The sequence below is a fragment of the Brachyistius frenatus genome, unplaced genomic scaffold (assembly GCF_029030835.1).
Source record: "Brachyistius frenatus isolate BFR_SWC_R1_liver_20210118 unplaced genomic scaffold, ASM2903083v1 Contig_226, whole genome shotgun sequence".
NCBI classification, from domain to species: domain Eukaryota; kingdom Metazoa; phylum Chordata; class Actinopteri; family Embiotocidae; genus Brachyistius; species Brachyistius frenatus.
The window spans coordinates 330,623-350,927 of record NW_027210825.1 but is presented as its reverse complement, the minus strand read 5'-3'; the positions used below and the strand labels follow the sequence as shown (position 1 = coordinate 350,927).

General features: G+C 42.5%; 2 protein-coding genes across 2 annotated transcripts; one reads left to right on the top strand and one right to left on the bottom strand.

The window, feature by feature from the left end:
• Nucleotides 1-3,628: 3,628 nt before the first annotated feature.
• On the top strand, nucleotides 3,629-6,789 carry LOC138633551 (transmembrane protein 138-like). Its single transcript, XM_069719869.1, has 4 exons — nucleotides 3,629-3,714; nucleotides 3,883-4,054; nucleotides 4,440-4,515; nucleotides 5,927-6,789. Exons 2-4 carry the CDS (start codon nucleotides 3,929-3,931, stop codon nucleotides 6,037-6,039), a joined length of 315 nt encoding a protein of 104 aa, XP_069575970.1. The 5' UTR covers nucleotides 3,629-3,714; nucleotides 3,883-3,928; the 3' UTR covers nucleotides 6,040-6,789.
• cfap70 (cilia and flagella associated protein 70) lies at nucleotides 6,519-19,095 on the bottom strand. Its single transcript, XM_069719870.1, has 26 exons — nucleotides 18,811-19,095; nucleotides 18,334-18,514; nucleotides 18,038-18,133; nucleotides 17,798-17,883; nucleotides 17,164-17,355; nucleotides 16,582-16,764; nucleotides 16,350-16,444; nucleotides 15,728-15,800; nucleotides 14,907-15,044; nucleotides 14,469-14,630; nucleotides 14,221-14,310; nucleotides 13,952-14,043; nucleotides 13,723-13,783; nucleotides 13,414-13,596; nucleotides 13,062-13,193; nucleotides 12,746-12,874; nucleotides 12,232-12,365; nucleotides 11,332-11,447; nucleotides 10,600-10,812; nucleotides 10,255-10,391; nucleotides 9,806-9,958; nucleotides 8,715-8,876; nucleotides 8,218-8,307; nucleotides 7,893-7,994; nucleotides 7,284-7,331; nucleotides 6,519-6,936 (listed from the first exon to the last, which is right to left on the bottom strand). The coding sequence occupies exons 1-26, from the start codon at nucleotides 18,880-18,882 to the stop codon at nucleotides 6,838-6,840; spliced, it is 3,219 nt and encodes a 1,072-aa protein (XP_069575971.1). The 5' UTR covers nucleotides 18,883-19,095; the 3' UTR covers nucleotides 6,519-6,837.
• Between the last annotated feature and the right edge of the window lie 1,210 nt (nucleotides 19,096-20,305).

Below are 20,305 nucleotides of genomic sequence, written 5' to 3'. Positions count from 1 at the left end.
GTATGTGTTACAACCATTAAAAACGAATGTGTCCCGGCCGTAATTGTAAAAAAAACAAAAAAAAACAAGGAATGAAGTCAGCTTCTCATTCGTAGCTTTCAAATCAGCGTTTAACTGGGCAGGTTGAAGGTAAATGACTTTGAGGTCTGAGCGACACAGTTTATGATGATCTAGTCCAGGTTTGACCTGTCTAAGTATAGTAGTTTTAGATCTGGACCAGGACCGATGCGGTCTACATATGACCCGTGACCCTTTAGGGGTTATGGTACTTTAACGTTCAATATTACCTTTTTTTTGTGTTTGTACTATTTGTTTTTGCGTTTATGTTGCTGCTTTTGTTCTTTATTAGTTGTCTTTTTTTTGGAGTATTTAGGTTATATTGGTTTTTTTAAATAAATGTTGTTTTCTTGTTGGTGTTTTGGTTGGGTATTAGTGTGCGTGCATTGTGTATTTTTATTTTGGTTTTAAGCCCCGCCTCTCACCTGCGGCGAGACTCGAAGCGTCACCCAGATTTCGTACAAATACGTGCAGCGAATGACGAGGTAAAAAAACTTGTTGTGTTTGTAGCGCCCCCTAGAGTCAAAACATCTCGAGACTGCTCACCGAAGCTTCGATGGAGAATCCGAATATGTGCACCAAGTTTGGTTACATCTGGTTCCGGCAATTTGGATTTATTAAGCAATTGTGTAAAAATTTGTTTAATCAATGTAGCTGTCAAACTCTTTTTTTATGACCTTTTATGGGCTTATTTCTTATTTCTGTACCTGTGTTAAGAGCTTTTGGACTTGTTCTCGTGTCTGCGTCCTCGTTTGTTTGTTGCAGCTGTAGAATCCGCTGCTTTGTTGACATAAACCACTTTCTGGCTTTATATCTGCGAAAAGTGCTGCACAAATATATTTAACTTACTTCTACTTACAACGACACCACGGAGCACGAAGTATAATGTATAAGTACACACATGAAGTGTTAAGTATAACTATAATGTCCAGCGAAAAATCCTCCTCGACGAGGATCCTAATGTTCAGTTGTTATTCAGTCTGATTGAAGAGCTCTTGATTTTTATTTGAATGCTCCTTTTGACCACTGTAATTCCAACTGTACTAAATTACACAGAGCTGTTACAAATATGTTGTCGACTTAACGCGTTGAAATAGGAGGGTTCAAAATATTAGGAACACCTTTGAGCGTAATCGAGAGGCAGCAACTCAAATTACACTCTCTGAAATGACCACCAAACATTTAACAACCGAACATTGTCATTCTCATTAAGGGAAGATTCACAGCAGGGCTTTTGCTTTGCGCTTCGGCTTTTTTTTTTTTTTTTTTTTTTTAACGTTGTGGCAGATGGGTGTACAGTACTGTACTTTCTTCTGCGGGTTATCGGTGCAGTAATACGGCTCCACCACTAGATGACAACATGTTTCTTTCTGGCTTGACTCCAGTTATCTTTACTGGAAGCATTACCGTCATCTTGAATAGAGGAAAAAAAACAAAACAACAACTCGTGCCAGTCTATTAGGTGACGTGAAGGGATTTCTGTTACCGGGACACAAGCTGTCAAGTCTGCTGTGCTTGTTTGTAGCCTCGCGTATCGTTTGGCGAGAGGAGAGCCTTTTGAGATCCTCCTTCATCTCGCAGGTTGGTGGTTTTTGGCAGCACTTTGACGGTAAGCAGCTGATATTCTTGAACGGTAAACGGAGGGGGGGGGGGGGTGTATAATGTGTCGCGTCTCTGTCGAGTAAAGAAGCAATTACTAAGAAGATTAAGGAGTGCGGCGCTAAAGAAGCGCAAGCTGGGAGCGCACTTGGCAACAGCGCAGGCCTCTTTAAATTACGCTTTTTTTTTTTTTTTTTTTTTAGATACAAGAAAACTCAATATCTCACAAGCTGATGCCTTTTTTTTATTTATTTTTTATTAATTTTTTTTAAATTTATTTAACTTTGTTTAAAAAAGAGTGGAAGTTGATGACTGTTCATTGTTTATTGTGTCCCAGCACTAGGAAAACGTCGACTTAACATTTGAACTTACAAGCCGGGTAATATTTGTTTTTTTTTTTTCTTCCTCTCTTTTGGTCTCGTATCCGTTACTTATCCGCCCGTTTTTGCCGGTAACCCAGAGTCTCAATGGGACAGCTTTCAAGAGTAAGTAACCTCCCGGTCGACGGTCCAGTGTTTAGTCGCAGCACCTAATCTTCCTCACACCTGCCGCGGCCGTGCCGAGCTATAAATACGGGCTCATAAGAAGATCTACCGGGCGTCGGTTTGCGAAGGATCCTGCCCGGGGGTAGTGGTCGTGGCCTCGCGAGATGCCCGAGGAGCCACGGCAAAAAGGTTTACGCGGTGGCCGCTCCGACTAATGCGCAGAGAGGGCGGCCACGGCGGTGAAAGGAGGACCGGCTTTCCCCATTCAGTCAACAACAAACGAGAGAGAGAGGGGGAGGGGAGGGGGGGGGGTATTTCTCATCATGGGATGGATGAGAAGTCGTTTTCGTAAGCGGTGACGTCATGTTTAAACAGCCCGGCGGGGAGTTATTTGTAATGTTAAGTTTGACCTTCATTTGGCCTCGAGCCATACGTGTTGTTGTGGATTTAGTTTGTCAGTTGTTTTGAGACTCTTTTCCGAGAGGCCCAGAGAGCCACGTCGATATGATGACCTCAGGGCTGGGGGGGGGGGAAAAAAAAAAGCCCTTTAGAAATTCAGCAGGACTTCCTTTAACAGACTCGCTGTCTGGATCACTGATGACGGAACAGAAAACAGTCAGCTTTGATTTTTCTGAGCAGAAAGTAAACAGAACTTAACAACAACAACAAGTGAGAGGCAGCAATCTCAGATGTGTATCCAGACCATCTGCACAGATAGAAAACAAAAAAAAGAAGGTTAAACGATACATGTCTGTCTGTCTGATTCAGGCGAACTGACTCATCAGTAAATACGTGCTGCTTGTATCGACACCAGAAGATTGGGACTTCCTCAAGAGACGTCCAGAGTTACTCATACGCGTGTCGCTGTTGCGCACGTTGCTGCCGGAAGCACCAGTCGCTCCTCCCTCCACGATTCAGAGGCGCGATTCACCAGGGCGATTGGGTCGTCCAGGTCCCGAGTCGTCAATCGGGGCGAAACGTTTGCAGCTAAATGAGGTCCAGCGTTCGCGTCGGGCTGTCGGAACGGGAGCGTTCGGACGAGCTCGTTTCGAATCGAGACTCCGAATAGGAGTCAAAATGCGTCTCGTGTCTCCTTCCGCAGGATCCCCGCTGCTTCCGCCTCGACGCCGACGTCTCGCCGGTTTTGACGCGAGGGTCCGAGCTGAAGCCACGCCGGCGCATGGCGGAGCCGTGACATGTCCGGGTCTGCGGCCTCCCGGCAGCTCGTCCCCGAACCCGATTCCGCGTCGCTTTCCGAGAGGACTTCGTTTGCTCCCGCGTAAAACAGGACTCCTTCGAGCGGCGGGAAATGGAGCACTGAAGCCGGAGCTCGAGCTGTAGTCGCGCAGATTGATGTTTCTATGCAGCGCGTGTGAGAGCGTCCCGCAGCCTTGGATCCACAGTGGAACCACAGTCCGCCCGGGCGCCCGGCCTTCGGGCCGGAGACGCTCCAGACCAGCAACTACTCGCTGGTGCTGCTCATCCAGCTCAGCCTGCTCTCCTTCGACCTGTTCGTCAACTCCTTCAGCGAGCTGCTGAGGACCGAACCGACCATCCAGCTGGTGCTTTTCATGTAAGTCGAGACGTGCAGAGTTATCCGAGTTGTCGGAATGAAGTGATTTCAAAACGACAAAATCAAATCGTTTTTTTTTTTTTTTTTTTTCCTGTTCTCGTCTTCTTCGTCTCTGCTGCTCTCACACCTTTTCCTTTTCTCGTCCCTTTTATTGCATTTCTCCGACAGTATCCAGGACATCGCCATCCTGTTTAACCTGATCATCATTCTGTTGATGCTGTTTAACACCTACGTGTTCCAGGTTGGCCTGGTCGCCATATTGTTGGAGCGATTTAGAGCCCTGCTAATGCTCTCTGCTCTCTACCTGACCTTCAGTATCATTCTCCATTCTTGGCTTATGGTAGGGAAGCACACAAGTCCGCAACAATACAGTAAATTAAAGCCTTTTTGTCTCTGTGTGCTACTTTTTTTTTCTTCAGCAGACAAATCCAAATAGATTTTAATATATAAAAATTGTTTTTTTTTTTTTAACTGCCTTTACGCTGTGGTTCCATTTAAATGAAATGCTGACCGGACATTATTGAAAAATGTCACTTTTAAGGATGAAAAATATTTAAGGAAATTTTTGGTTTTAGTGTGACAGACAGAATAACCAGATAAGACTGTTGAATGACCAAGAAATCTTTATTTCAAGGCCCTCAAATACCGCATCTTGTATTAATTTCCCATAAGTGTAGTTTTAGTACAATCTATCAAGCATCCCGTTTCTTTTATATTCTTTGCAGAATCTGCGTTGGTTGAACACCAACAAATTTATTTGGACGGACGGCATTCAGGTGCTGTTTGTGTTCCAGAGAACCGGTAAGATGGCACGTGTTTTTTTTTTTTTTACCACCGAATGTATACGTGTTTATTTTGAATGTTTGTATCTCATCCAAACAGCAAAGGCCGTCAAAGAAAACAAAAAGTTCAATCTACAGCTACTATATTCACCTGCATTCACAAACAGATGTCGGCCAACAGATGAAAATTATATTTATATTTGAGGTGTTCCGTTTACGGGAAGTGCAGCAGAACGATGAGGGAGAATTGACTTCTTCTGTCAATCCAGTCAAATAATTCTCTCGATCTTATTATTCACTTGTCAGCGATTTTTACACAGAAAAACACGACTACGGCGTGGTTCTCGCTCTCGTCTTTTCTGCTTTGAAGAAGGTCACTGACGGTCAGAGACCTGCTGGCGAGTGGGTTAGTCCCTCCTCCCCCGACGGGCTCCGATATCACATCACCGTGTGGGTGTGATTTTCATACACGTATAAGCTCCTAAGTGGATAAAAGGATTAATTGTCTAGCTGATGTTGTTCTCTGCGGGCGATCCTGACTGAACGTACTGTTGCCTTGTTTTGTCTGCTACTTAAGACCCGGGGTCTGGTTGAGCGTTGACTCACCGGTTTACAAAACCCCAAAACAAAACACTTTCATGGTGACTCTGCGGGGCCGAGTTGAACTTTTAATGATCACGTTTAGTTTTAAATGCTGACGGGGATTTTTTTTTTTTTTACATTTCTCCGTTTTGTAATTCCAACATCCGACGACAATCGCGTGACTCTCTGAAGTAAAACACGATCGAAAAGCAAAGTCATACCGGGAGAGTCGCTCACCTCAAAATGGCAACACAAATAAAACAAAAAATTTAAAAAAAAAAGGGCCACAGAGGTTCATCAATATATCAACACTTTTTCTCACTCTGCTTACGTGCAACAACCTTCTACACATTAAAAGCTCACTATTCAGATTTTGGAGTTTGGTTTCAAGGAAGTGTGCGTCGCGTTACAAATCATCAAAATCAGAAGTTGATTTTAATAACGGTACTGTAACAAACTGCAGCAGCTGCATGGAGCTTTTGCAGTAATACAAGGGAGGTTTGATCTGTAGTAAACTGTTTAAGTGGAAAATTGAAATCGGAACAACCAAACTGCATTGAAGATTCAACGGCAACTTCTCGTTAGCAAATTCAAAGTACTGAAAACTGCGCTGGTGATGCGGTGGGAGGATTTTCTTATGGACAGAAAGCATATTGTGAAGGCAGATATATATATATATATATATATAGTGTTAGTACTTGTAATAAGGTAAGCCTTGGGTCATTAGTTTTTACCAGCCAAAATCTAGTATCTTTTATGCTACTCTTTTGAAATTGATTAAAAGTGTTGTTTTCTGTATGATTTCTTGTTTTTGGACTTTAAAACGTATACTATTTTCCCATTCACAGCCTCCGTGTTCTACTACTACTTCTACAAGAGGACGGCGGAGTATCTGGGTGACCCTCGCCTCTACGAGGACTCGCCGTGGCTGCGAGACATCTTTGCCCGCGCCAGGTCGTGATCTCGCTGCCGATCGCTGGAGATCGGACGACGCCACGGAGGCCACAGCTAACGTACGCGGAACAACAGCTGCCCATGCGGTGTGTTTCAAGGGAAACCCATACGAAGCAAAACACCCGGCCAATTTAATATAGCTTATTTGAAAAGGTAAAGGAAATGGATTTTGAGTGCATTTCCGATCACAATGCCATTTTGCTTTTGGGACCTCCACTTTCCAAATTAAAAATACATTCGGGTCTACAATGTTTGTTTTGTTTAGTTTTTTTTTTCTTGTAGAACATGCGTTATAGGATCAGTTTGACAGGTTGAAACATTATATTCAACATACAGAAACATTTCCTTTCAGAGCAGGGAGGATTGTGCCAAAATCTGTCATAGAACAACAAGGCCAGGTCGTCTCACGAGGATCGTTTTCCTGTTCAAACGGTAAAAATGACATGAAAAGTGAGATGTTTCTTTCTTTCTTTTTATATATATATATATATATATATATATATATATCCTGTTGATACCTGTCACCACATGCCCTCTTTCTTTTCTTTTGTTGTTGCCGTCCATTTTTAAAAAATATATTGTGTTGCCGTTGTTTTATATACATTTGAGACTATATGTGTTGCTCCGAGTTTATTTATCATGTTAACATCGAACAGTTGTAAGCTCGGGGGTCGTCGTGTACGTCCGAAGTGGCTGTGTTTCATTTTTAATACAGCGCACATGCTTAGAATACAATAAAGTGTCATTTAAGATGCTGTGTGTGTGTGTGCGTGTACGTGGTCTCGTGATATTTCAGTCCTGTGCTTCAGCAGCTGTTTTCGAAGCATGACCTCAGATGACTGAGGCGGTGCTGATGCTTCAGCTCACTGAGCTCTGTGAGGAGTAACTCCTTCTGCAGGTTGTACTGGAAGCCAAGAAAAGAGAAAAGGACGTTTCTTGATGTGAAAATGAATGACAAAATCAATGATAAATACAAAGGCCTCGATTCATTTTGTAATATGAAAAAAAAAAAATCTCTTATTTTCTCTGAAGCTATCAAATGCTACTGAGAACTCATGAAGCTTTTATTTTCGGTGAGTTTTGTCTTTAACACAGGAGAAAAAAAAAAGAGGAAATTGTAGGTTTGCTTGCTCACTGGAAAAGAGTTTTTAAATACAGATTTCTCTGCATTATATAATCTTGCACAACGAATATCAGTCCCAGCCCTACTTTAAAATCCCCATGACTGCTAAAAACACCACTCTTACTCACCTTCATTGCATATTTATAAAACAGCTCTCCTTCTTCTTCTCTGCCAGACTGCAAACAAAAGGTTCATCCGATGATTAATTCAGTTGTAGACAAACAAAAAGACAACCCGTGTTTAACTACGTCTCGGTTCAGAGGCATGTTCGGGCAAACACATGTTCGTCTTTCAGTGGACCTGCCGGACGAAGCGTTGTACAGCACGATGGGCCGAGGGATACCTGCTCGCCTCAAGATCCAAAGCTTCGGAGCAGATTCTGGTAGAAGTGAAGTCTGTTTAGCCTAGAGCTGCCCTCGTTCCCTCACCCGTACCAGTTGTTTCTTACGATGCTTAACCTGACCTCAACCTTACCATAGCTCCTATCTAGTTACCTCTGCTGGCATTCATGGAATCGAATGTTTACCCAAGATGCACTAGCTACGCTCTGACGTCTGGCTCAAGAAAAGCTACATTTTTGGTTTTTAGATTAGATTTGGACTTTATTGATCCCACGGTGGGGAAATTCAGTTTTTGTTTTCAAAAGAACGAACTGGCTTGAAATGTAAATGTTCCATTGAGGCCGAGCTTGAGCTGGGACACGTTCAGTGTGTTTCCAGATTGATGTAAATACTCACCCTGAGGCAGACGAGAGACAGGTAAGCCCACACCTCTGCATTCTGGTTGTCCACATGGTTGGCCTCAGTCAAAACCTCCTCAGCAACATGCAGCTCTTCCAGCTACACACACACACACACACACACACACACACACACACGGCTCACTTACTTAGAAAATATGTCTCTATAAACAACTTTGATTTGCACGCACGTAAACCCTCCGACCCCACCGGACTTTTCAGGTACTTGAGCCATCACATCTACGTTTTTATTTATGGGGCTGTTAAATAGTTCAGCTTCAATTACTCCCATTACGATTGCAGAGAAAGAGGTGGAGTTTTACCCGGTAACAGGCGATGCCCAGGCCCAGCCAGGTCAGGCAGGATGGAGCCTGCTCACAAGCCTGCAGGTACGTGACTTTGGCTTGGTCAAACTGAAAGGTAAAAAAACAAAAAAAAAAAAATCAGAATATCAGTTACACTCTTGAAGTTAGTGTCTTTTAAGAGGTTTTGTAACTATAATCTTTAAAATGCTTTAAATTTAATGATAATAAGTGTGACTTTAGCCTGGTTTCCACAGCACAACGCTCTTTAAGAGACATAGTTAACACCGACTCGATCATAAATGTGCTGCATATCAAAAGTTTTCCAGAAAAGCCAACTGTTTCTCATAAAAGTTTGGCCTATTTTACTGTTTTTAGAAACCGTTTCCAGTTTTTCCAAGAACTCCATGTGGGAGCCACAAATTCTTTGCTGGTAGAACGACAAGATAAAATCTCATTTGATGACTCTTCGGCAGATACGCGAGTAAACTGTCACGATGCCCGTCTCAATATCCGACCTTCCCCCGCAGGAGGTAGATGGATCCCAGGCGCAGGAGGACGAGGTGAAAGTCCGCCGGCCGCTGCAGGAAGTTCTGGCTCCACTCGTAGCTCTCTTGGGCTTCAGCGAACGCCCCTTGCAGGAAGTGACAGTGACCGTTCAAAGCCCACACATCTGCATCCTGCTCACAGCGTGGACAGCACAGGTTAGTGGTCAGTAGAGGAGCTCGTTTAATCGCTCTTAATGCTGCACTGAGTGATGACAACGCGTTAATACTGAACTCAGGCGAAGTTTAGTCACAAGGTTTGGTGGAACTCCTGAATTATTAATAAGCTCGCTTTTGATTTGTTGCCGTTGAACTGCTGCGTTGTGTTTTGGCTGTTTTTAACACCAATGTGCTCTAAATATGTTATGTGTTGTGTTTAGTGACTTCCCACAAATGAAACAAAAAAAATCATTTCGAAGGAGGGACGTTTTAACATTACAATGGCCACAATATTAGCCTATAATATTGTTGAATTACCAAGAAAACCTCCAGGTTTTTGCTGAGGAGCGCTGAGGCATTAAAAGGAAACTTTACAGCTTCATCCTCTTTAATTTCCTCCTGAAATATTTCAAACATAAGCTCAAGGCAGCACAGGAGAATCATCTCATACATAATAAAGCAGTTAAAGGCAATAAAGAAGGAAGCTGCTTTATATCCTCAGTAAATGTAACCTCCAAAACAGATTGCTTGGAATTTATAACGTTTTTTAATCCTATAATTATTCTATTCATCTGCACAGTGGATGGTATTTAATGCATGTGCTGGTAAACACTGCTGCTGGGAAATATAAATCCTGTTTGTCGGTGTGCACCTCTTCAGCCGTTGAAGTCAATGCTGGTGTAAATAATGATTTAAGAAATTACGCAACATATTCAAATTCATGTCATCAGGTCAGTCAGTTATATATTTGCTGCAAACAAACAGCACAGAGGTGAAATAATTGCATGTATCCAACACAGTTTGTGTCTTCACTGCAGTTTAAAATGTGATAAATCACAAACTGTGGACGTCAGAGACACCAAAACACACATGCAGAACTCCTGATACTTAGTGAGTGCGAGTACCTGATTGCTTTGAAACAGCGCCTCTTTGAGGCTGGCGGCAGCACTGCAGTAGTCGGCTTTGAGCAGCTGCAACTGGGCCAGGTGAAGGAGGTAGGAGACACTGTAACTTCCATCTGAACACAGCAGGTCCTGGGACAAAGCGTGTTCTGCCATCTGACGACAAAACACAGTCACCTGTTGAGCTTGACTGATAATTTAAAATTTTAGATTGAGACATCCATTGTTAACTTTAGCATGGCAATTTCAATAAAAATTGTAGTGTGTATATATATATATACATAAAAAAAAAAAAAAACTGAAACGAAAACTAAATTTACACTATCTGACTTTCCGAAAACACGTTTCATTTTCCAGATGTTGATGGCCATAAATCACTTGTGCCCCATAACACACCGAACAAAATGATTTGTGCTGTCCTTCGTAGTTTGTTTGTTTGTGTGTGTTTCTACCTGCAGGGCATTGTTCTGCAGCAAGAACTGGGCCGTCTGTGTGTAAATAGTGGAGGTGAGTTCAGGTGGAGCTGATATGGAGCAGACGCTCGGTGCCGGAGGCTCTTTGTGCTGCTCTGAGTCCTTGTCAGCAAACTCTGGGTCCGGGAGAACAAACACAGCAACATGATCAGGGTCCATACCCACTGCCACACGCACTTCAGGTTAAAGTGCACTCAAAGTCTCAGCAGGTAGTCTTGGCAGCAGAATCCATCTTCACTGTGCACAGACTGATATTCACATCCGACCATCGTATATATACATTTGTTATCTTATGCGAGAGCTTTTCCTCCTGCTGCACTTCACCTGTCTTATCAGTGGGAGACTGAGCAGGTGTGGCTGCCTTCTCCTCCTCTCTCTCCTGCTGCTGCTGCTGGATCTTTTTCTTCTCGTTTTTATCTTTATTCTGCTCCTCTCTCTCTATTTGCTTCTTCGCTTCGTCGGCCCTCAGCAGCCTTTCGGCCTCCAGGAAAGCCTTCTCCGCCAGGAAGGATTCATTCTGGTACTCATGGAGCAAACCTGGACAACAGAAATGTGAAATAAGATTGTACTTCACATTTCCCAGTATTCATTACTCCTGCTTTCCTGCTCTGGGGCATTTAGGGTTGATCTGAATGTTTTTATACAGATTTAGTTTATGTTAATAGCTTTAATTAACTGATTTCTAATAAATTATATTTTATATTGTCCTTTTAGTTCATTATCAGGTATTTCTTTTGAGTAAAAAGCCAGAAAAACTGCATTTGAATGATTAAAACAATGTGCTGAAACCAGACTAATAGATTTACGACTTTTTAAAGAGAAATTTACTCGCCTTCCAAAAAGCATTGAAACTCTAGTACGTGCAATGTCACTGTTTTTAAATTTAGAATACAACAATATTAAGCTATTAACTGATTTAATACGTGTATCAACCAAAGTGTCTCGTGTCATTGGGGAGCTTCCGTCACTTTGGGGGTACTAGCAGCCCTGAGTGCTGGCAGCAGCAGCCTTGTGTGTTAAACAGCAGGTGAGGAGGAAGACAGACTTTCATCTCACCCAGCAGCGTCCAGGCCGTCACACCGGGCGGGTCAATGCTGACGGCTCGCTCCAGGAAGATCTGGGCCTCCTTGTAACGCTCCAACATCACTGCCACGACACCGCACATCATCAGGCTGAAGAGATCAGAGGATGCAGACGAGCAGGTCTTCACTTCCAAATTCACATTTTTACAGCAGATGATCTGATTACATGTTTCCGAGGAGTCACCTTACAATATAAAAGGGAAGGTGACTGTATTGGTGGTCTCACAAATTTATACTGTAGTGTCACGCAGAATTAAATGGCGAAGGGATTTTTACATTCCTAATTACAGCCAAGGAGGTGGTGGTGAAGATCACGGAGACAGGAAGTAAAGTTAGTGAGTTTTGTGTTTAACTTTTAATGTTGTTAACTACTATATGAAAATATGAAATATGAAACTATTGAACTATCAATGATGAATAAATGATGAATCAGGAATGAATAAATAAAAATATTCTACACTCAGGATTTAGTGCTGAGCTCCTGGCTCTCCTTTAATAAAATCTCATGAAGCCCTTCAAAGCAGGAATCACTTGTTGAGGTAGAAATAGATATGATATATATATAGATATATATGCTTTATTGATCCCGCAAGGGGGAATCTTTTCGTTACAGCAGCAGGGAATAGAAGAATAAAGGGTAAAAGCAATAAAAATGACAGAATACAAGAGAGGTAGTACAAATATAAAATATAAAAATGTAAAAAATGTACAGTATGTACAAATAAAATACAATAAAATTAAACTACAGTGCAATGGATAAAATAAAATAAAAATTTCTCTTAAATGAAAACTTTAAAAGAAATGTTGAGGTAAACTTTTTTTTTTTTTTTTTAAATATATTTTATGTTTGTCGTGTAACTGCAGCATGTCTAACCTGGGTTTGTGCGCTTGCTGGATGGAGACGGCGTCATGGAAACACTCTTTGGCCTTCAAGTAGTCTCCGGTCAGCATGTACAGGCTCCCCAACTCAAACTTGTGGGAGGGCTCGGTGGGGTTCCTCACCACGAGCTGCAGGAGAACAAAATACTAAATGTCAGCGGCCACTTTAGTTCTTTTACCAGCCAGAGTGATCATCTGCATTGAGATGACAATTAATCGCTGCTGCAACGAACACACGTATACACACGAACACTGATATGCCCCGAGAACGATCGACAAACATGACTATAAAGTATGTATGACACAGCAAATCAATAAATCACTGACAAGCACACATTTTGATTTATAGGTCGATTTACTTGCTGTCAACTCTGCTGTTTTATTCTTATAAATCTTTATATACTTATGGTCAAACAAAAAAAAAAAAAAAAAGATTTTCAGTGAGTTATTTTCCTTTATTTTGAGAAAAGAGATGAAGTTATTAGGAAGGGTGAGCATTGTTATTGTACCTCTTGATAGTATTGAGCAGCCTGCTGATAATCCCCAGTAAGCTGTGCCTCTCTGCCAAAATGTTTGAGCTGAGAAGAACTTAACTGGATTTCATTTGGGGGATCTTCATCAACGTCATCGGAATAAATCTGGTGAAAAGGAGAGGATAAAAATGAAGATTATAAAAAAAAAGTCAGATGTCCTCAAATATGGCCAGACATGAGTGTGTGTGTGTGTGTGTGTGTGTGTGTGTGTGTGTGTGTGTGTGTGTGTGTGTGTGTGTGTGTGTGTGTGTGTGTGTGTGTGTGTGTGTGTGTGTGTGTGTGTGTGTGTTACCTTGCTGAGAGCTATCTGCATCTCATCCACCAGGTAGACGTAGAGCTTGCTGACAAACGTCTTTACCTCCTGAGGATCAGTGAATGGGTCAGTCCGCTGCATCTTGTCACGTACAATCCTCACCACTGCATGCTACACAACAGAAACACACACACACACACACACACACACACACACACACACACACACACACACACACACACACACACACACACACACACACACACACACACACACACACACACAAATTAGTGTGTAAAATAGTGACAGACCGATTTACGACTCAATCTAAAGAAAAGCATCCCTGCATGTTTCCTCCATCCACCAGCGAAGTGTTCCAGTTTGTTCTGACCTTCATCTGTTCTTTGAAAGTAAAATATCTCCCCGAAACATTAAGCGCTCCCATCAGCTGAATCCTCATCTGCTCCCGGCTGCAGTCTTGTGGCGGCTGGCAACTCGCTCCGAACAATTCCTCGTACTGCTCCGAGACACGGCTCACCGTGTTGCCGACCTGCCTGTGGAAGTCCAGCACCGCCTGCCGGGACAGAAGTCGGCAAGTCAGCAACTCTCTGGTACAGTTGTGTGGTTCACCGTGCGTGTGTGTGTGTGTGTGTGCGTGCGTGTGTGTGCGTGTGTGTGAGACTGTGTGTATATGCTTTACTCTTTCTGCTCTGCTAGGACCCGGTGGCAGCGGAGGTCTGGGAGGGATCAGTGCCTTCACCCTGCAATGAAAAAGAGACACACTCGCACTCAGTTGTGCTCCACAGAAGTCTTAAACTCAAAGGGGAGGGGGGGGACGACGACTATAAAGGGCCGAGAGTTTGTCATATCAGAGTTCATGTTAATGACTTCAGAAGTGAACATTTCTCTCAAATTTTAATAACTTTCACCTTCTTTCCAGCTCTTCTGGAGATGTTTGAGGCACCAGTGGTTTCTCCAAGGCTACCTCGATGATAATGTAGGTTCTGGCCTCCACGTACAGCTATCATTAACAGAGGGGAGGTGTTAAAATGCCACAAACACTGGATATCAGTTTATAGATTATAGTATGAAGTATGTACAGTAGAAGTGTTCTGCTCTCACTGTATCTGACCATGGAGCCGCATTTTCCAGTAAACGATGTCTGTTGTGTTTGTGTTGCTGTTCAGTGGGAGCTTACGTTTCCCTCCACATTGACCTGCAGCTCAGGTTCATGCAGGTTCTCGGCAGGGCCGTCATTTACAAACATCTTGCTTTGAATGGCTGCTTGCTGGCATGAAAGAAACAAACAGATTAATCGTGTCAATTGTATGAGAGGTAAACAGAAACCACTGGGCTTGACTCGTGTTGGAAAACTTTCAAAACTTACAGTATATCTTCTTAATTCAACTTTAATCAACCTCTTCTGAGCACCGGGACATGTCTGACCTTTTTAAGGGCCTCCTTGGAGTCCTTGGCTCCCTTGTTGCCTCCATCCAACTGCTTCCCTCCTTTTGACTTGTGAGAACCGGGAGTCAGGCCGGCGCCAGCTTTGGCCAGAATGGCTTCTGCCTTGACCTGCTCCTTTAACACGCTGACAGTCTGCTCGGCCTTTGAGACAAACTCACTTTAATACAGGCTGAACCGTACACACACACCACTGGACCAGTACGAGGGTTACTTAATAGTCTTTTTTTTTTAGGTGAAGTCTTTATTTACAATACATCTACTGACATAAAGGGACATATAACCACCTACAACATATGAGCAGGGAGGCTGACAAACATACTTCCAAAAAGAGTTTGTCCTTGTAGAGATTATAAGATGCTTAAAAGACTCAGAACTATAAATATACAAACAAAAACTGAAGTGTGTATCTTGTGTGACCTTGTTCAGCAACTCAGCCTCGGTGAAGGGCTGTATGCTGTACGCTCCTCGGATGCGTTTCACTCCAGGATACAGCAGCCGCCCCATGTCCACGAAGGCCATGCCGTGGAAGGAGACCTCTGGGTTTTCAACAGCTACCTACACACACACACACACACACACACACACACACACACACACACACACACACACACACACACACACACACACACACACTGGATGAACGTGCTGGTCTGTCATGTATCTGTGCTTCATGTTTTCAAAACTTTAACCCTCTGAACCCAAAGGAGTCTCTGGGCATTTTTCCTCTCTGTGCTCTCCATCCTCTCCTTTGTGCTTCTGCCTGCAGTTCAGTCAAAAATTCACCATCATTTTGTCCGAGTCATTCAAGGATTTCAAGTTGCACCAAGGAGCACAGCATTTTTTTGGGGATCGTGCAAACGGCCTATTTTTGGCCAAATTTGAAATGAGACAGGTGATTGTGATCAAATATTAGTAATTTGAGCTACAGATTTGGTTATTTGTCCAAAGGAAAAGTTTGATGGACATGATAAAGTCAAAGACCGTTGGATATTTAAAAACCCTACGATAGGTTTTTACAATTTCTGGCGGTGACAAATGGTGGAATTTTGGGTTGTGGAAGGTTAAACACAATAAACACCTTCAATATGTTTCATTCAAACTATCCATAAGAGTCTCTACCAAAGTATCAAATTAGCTTTGGTTTGAAGCGCCCCAATCTCTTCCGTTCGGTTGGGGCTTGAGATCTGACACTGCAGAGTCAACACGGTGCACGCAGGACACTTCAAAACATTACAAACCTTTGCCAGAGCAGTCGATGACCTCATAACCTCCACCGGCCACAGTCTGCTCTGAATGATCCTCTGCTGCAGCCTGAAATCACAGTCAGCATTGATACACATAAGTTAATATTGTTTTTTTCTATGTGACCTTCTCTTTTTGTATTGTCTACCTGTTATTTTCACTTAATAGTTGCTAGAACTAATTGTTATCGCCTAAGCGTTTATTTGTTGCTGCAGGGATCGGTTCTCTTCACGGGGATTTTACTTTCAATCACAGCATTAAACCTGTGAACTGCATCTGTTACACCGATCGCACGGCCCTGAGGGAAAACCAGTGATAAGATCAAAGTACTTTTCCATGACTTCCTGATTTCCTTTCCATTTGTCACTGAAACACACTGAATGAGGAAAACAAACTGTCAAATATACTCGATGTACCGAAATATTCAAAAGTGGTTATTTTGTAGAAAATTCCTATAAGTCCAGAAACAGGCAGCATGAAGGTCAGATGTGCTGAAGAAGAGGAGTGGGAGGTGTGTGTGTGTGTGTGTGTGTGTGTGTGTGTGTGTGTGTGTGTGTGTGTGTGTGTGTGTGTGTGTGTGTGTGTGTGTGTGTGTGTGTGTGTGTGTGTGTCGCTGACCTGGCAGTTCCTCCTTCAACCAGCAAGCAGCGCATCTCTGTGTCCCAGCTCACCCTGTTCTTCATGGTTTCTGCCTCATTACGAAACGTCTGGTCCTGTGGGAACACTCAGACCATGTCGCTAAGTCTTTATATGACGTAATCTGCTCGATATACTTCTGATATCATTGGAACGTAGCTAAGCCAAAGGAACTTATATAAAGCGTGCACGTGTAAGATACATTTGTGTTTACCTCCAAGCCAGTCAGCTCACCGTCCTCATCTTTGATGGGTTCTGGCTTGAAAAAGGTTCCAGGCAGGAAGTGGTTTCCCGGGACTAGCAAAGTCCGATGGGGCCTCTTCCTCTGCCGGCCCTTGTCCTCCCTCTGACCCCCTGCTTTCAGCAGCCCGTCACAGAACATCAGCACCTGATCGTGCTGGAAGTCGGAGGAATAGTACAGTCATACCGTTAAAACCGTTTCATCCTGGAAACATTCAGATATGAAGTTGAAGTGAACGAGGCAGTGTGGGTTTATGTAAAAAAAAAAATCTTGGACGGCAAAACAAGAAATACTATGTGATTGTTACTGGTCCTGTTCAGTAATAGAGCCTCACAGCAAAAACGCTGGTGCTAGATTGGATCACCGGGAGGGGCGCTCTGCCTGTGATTGGCTGTTAGGTTGTGGGACAGTTAAGGTTAGGGTTAGGGACCAGTCGACTGACAGTGAAAAAAAGGATCAGAGTCCTGTACACTTAACAACCAATAACAGCGCAGAGTTTAGAGTGTGCGTCTGTCCGGCTGATCCAATCTACCGCCAACCCGGTGTAAAACCCACCTCGGCACTAAGCGGAACCTCCAGGCCAGCGGTGTACGTGTAGGGAGCGGAGGCATGGCCCGACGGCAGCATCCACGACTCGGGGAGAGAGAAAGCTGTCTCCACGGTTACCGTCAGGAGGTTGGAGGCTGACAGTTCAGCCTCAGACAACACTGGATCCGACACACTCACACACACGTCCAGGGTTGACTGCTAAAGGGGTCAAATGATGAGGCACATTCACATTTCATTGGTAAACTGTTTCATTATATTGAATCCAAATAAATCTAGCAGAGGTTTTTTTTCTTCCTTAAGTTCTAAGTGCTTTTTAAACCCTGTAAAAATACTAAACACAATATTAGCCTGAAATTTAAATGCAATCGATGATAATTTTCCATTAACATGAAGAATTGAATCATAGATTATCATTGTCTCTAAAAAATAATTTAAAAAAAAGACTGGACAACTCACTAATTGAACATCTGTTTCTCTGTTGCTGTAACTGATGATGTTTTGTCAACACATGAATGTAAATGTAGAGTAAAACAGCTGAAATACTGACAGTGTGACCTCTGTTATCAATAGTGGTGATGACCCTAACCCTCAACAATATCTGAATGATACATTACATTAGTGGAGTCATGAACTAACCAACCTTGCGGCTCAAGCCCAGGAGGGACTCTTTGACTGAGGGGCTGACTAATGGATTGAGCAGGACTGTGGATGAGAAGCTGCACTGACCTGAGGACGTAGACAAAAATCATTTCCCAACAGTGAGAGTCCTGCTCTGCAAGAAAAGCTCCTTCAAACCAATTTCTGTTCTCCTGACCTCCACAGAAAGCAGCTGTTTTTTTTTTAAATATAGAAATACATCATTTCTAATAGGTGCATATACCTTGCAGCAGTGGCAGCAGGTCGACCACAGCTTGGCCCACCACCAACGTCTTCGCCTCAACTTTCTTCTCTTCAGACAGAACCTCCATCACCGTCACTGACCACAACAACAACAACAACAACAACAACAACAAAAATTCACATTAAACAATCCTGTGAAAAATGAGAGCTGTACAGAAAACTCCAGGCCTTCCTGGACATACGGGAATTCGCAGCAACGAACATGAACTAACCAAAGTTGCTCCAACGCGTCAGTATCAGACGAACTGCCGGTTGAATTGGACAGAGTCAACTCACGTATGATGGGTTTGTGGGCCAGGTCACTGACAGCCTGGGCGTTATCTGGGCAGTGGTAGCTGCAGGTGAAGTTGTAGTCAATCTGGTGCTCCACGACCTGCTTCTTGACCGACTCTCCCAGCACCGATCTACCCATTGCGACCTGCACAACACTCTGGAAACTGTTGGGCTTTTTTCCATGCTGAAAAGAGAAGAAACTGAACTTTCAACTTCAGCTGCAACATAGGAAGTTTAAAAAAAAAAAAAAAAAAATTAATTTAATTTTTTTATTATTATTTGCCCAATGCCAGTTATTTAATTTCCCATCATTGAGTCCTCATATTTGATATAAAATTGCATTAAATGAAGTAAGACCAATCACATTTGAGTAGCATATATTTGGCATTATTATCAGATGTATAACCAATGGAAGATTATAATTAGATAACGTTACCTAAAAGGTAAATGCTACACTTAACCGACGTTGATGGACCTTACCAGGTTATTTCCAAGGGTTACAGATATAGTCACAGTCAAGTTGTTCTTTGCGGTGGGTTCTGGCGTCTCCATTGTGTAGGAAGATGATAAAGTTAACTTCTGCTTAGCTCTCGTTTGTTTGTTTTTGTTGTTTGTTTTTTTTAGCCGTACGAAAGCGCTTGAACTAATAGAGACGCGGTAGACCCGTTTCTATGGCAACGCCACCTGGAATGGTGGTGCGTTCAGGTAGCATCGAAAATATCGGCTGTTCCTCAGTCTCCGACGAATGAGATAAAAAAAAAAAAAAAATGACAGCAACTACACTGACCACAAGCCCTATACATATAACCACGTTGGATTAATGATTGAAAACCATTGACTGTGTATTATTATTTTTTTATTTAACATTTATTCAACAGAAAAAGTTATTAAAGGGGCTACTCTTTTCCTTTCACTCCAGAAGCAGGCAAATGTTATTTATTTTTAATTATTATTATTATTATTTTTAGCTTTTTAGCCCAATTCATTCATGAAAACCAGTGAAAACATATTTGGTTCTGTCATAGTGCTGGTGGGGCAGCAGGGGTCACTGCTTTCAAAGGAAAGTTTTCAGTTTTTAAAATAGTTAACGTGTCCTCTTCACACTAAATGTACAAAGCTGACATCTTCAGCAACTTCTGTGAATCTTAGTAACTACTACTGGTATACAGATATATTTATCTGTGACATTTCACAACATTTTTTTTTTATCAGTCTTCATCGGGTGAAGGTCTCACTGACTTCACAAAAATTACAGTATTTGTTGAACGATTTCATTCCATTCAGTTCAACATCAACGTTTTCCTTTCAAATTATGGGGGGAAAAAAAAGGAAAATGTCTTCGCACAATTGTGCAGACAACACAGAGTTTTAGAACATTAATTTATATCTTGTCCTGTGCTGTAACTGCTCTGTGATTTTTATGATAGGCTCCTCTTCAGTCTGTATTGCCTGGTTGAACTTATTTTCATCTACTTCATCTACTTAATCCTGACCACCCTCTCCACCACCTGCTGCAGGGACAGCGGAGCACTTTCTCCAAAAGATTCCTCCAGCTCCGCTGTCACAAGGACAGATACAGGAGATCATTCCTGCCGACAGGAACAATAACTCACCTCTGGCAAAATCCATCACATAACAATAACACTGTTGACTGTGTTTCCTGGTTGTTTGTATATAATATATATAGATATATATACTGTACTGTATATACTGTGCATTTTATATTTGATAGTTTTTACTGCTATTTTACTGCTATTTTATTAACCTAACCCAACCTAACCTAACCTAACCTAACCTACTTCATTTGACTTTTTTTCCCCCTACCCAATCATTTATTTTTCTAAATCATATTAATATATTTTTCTTCTCTTTTTTTTTAGTCTTTTCTGTAATATCTCTTATAATGCCCTAGTATATTTGATTACTCAGCCGCACTAAAAGCGTTTATAAACTTGCCACGCAAAAAAAAGTGGGA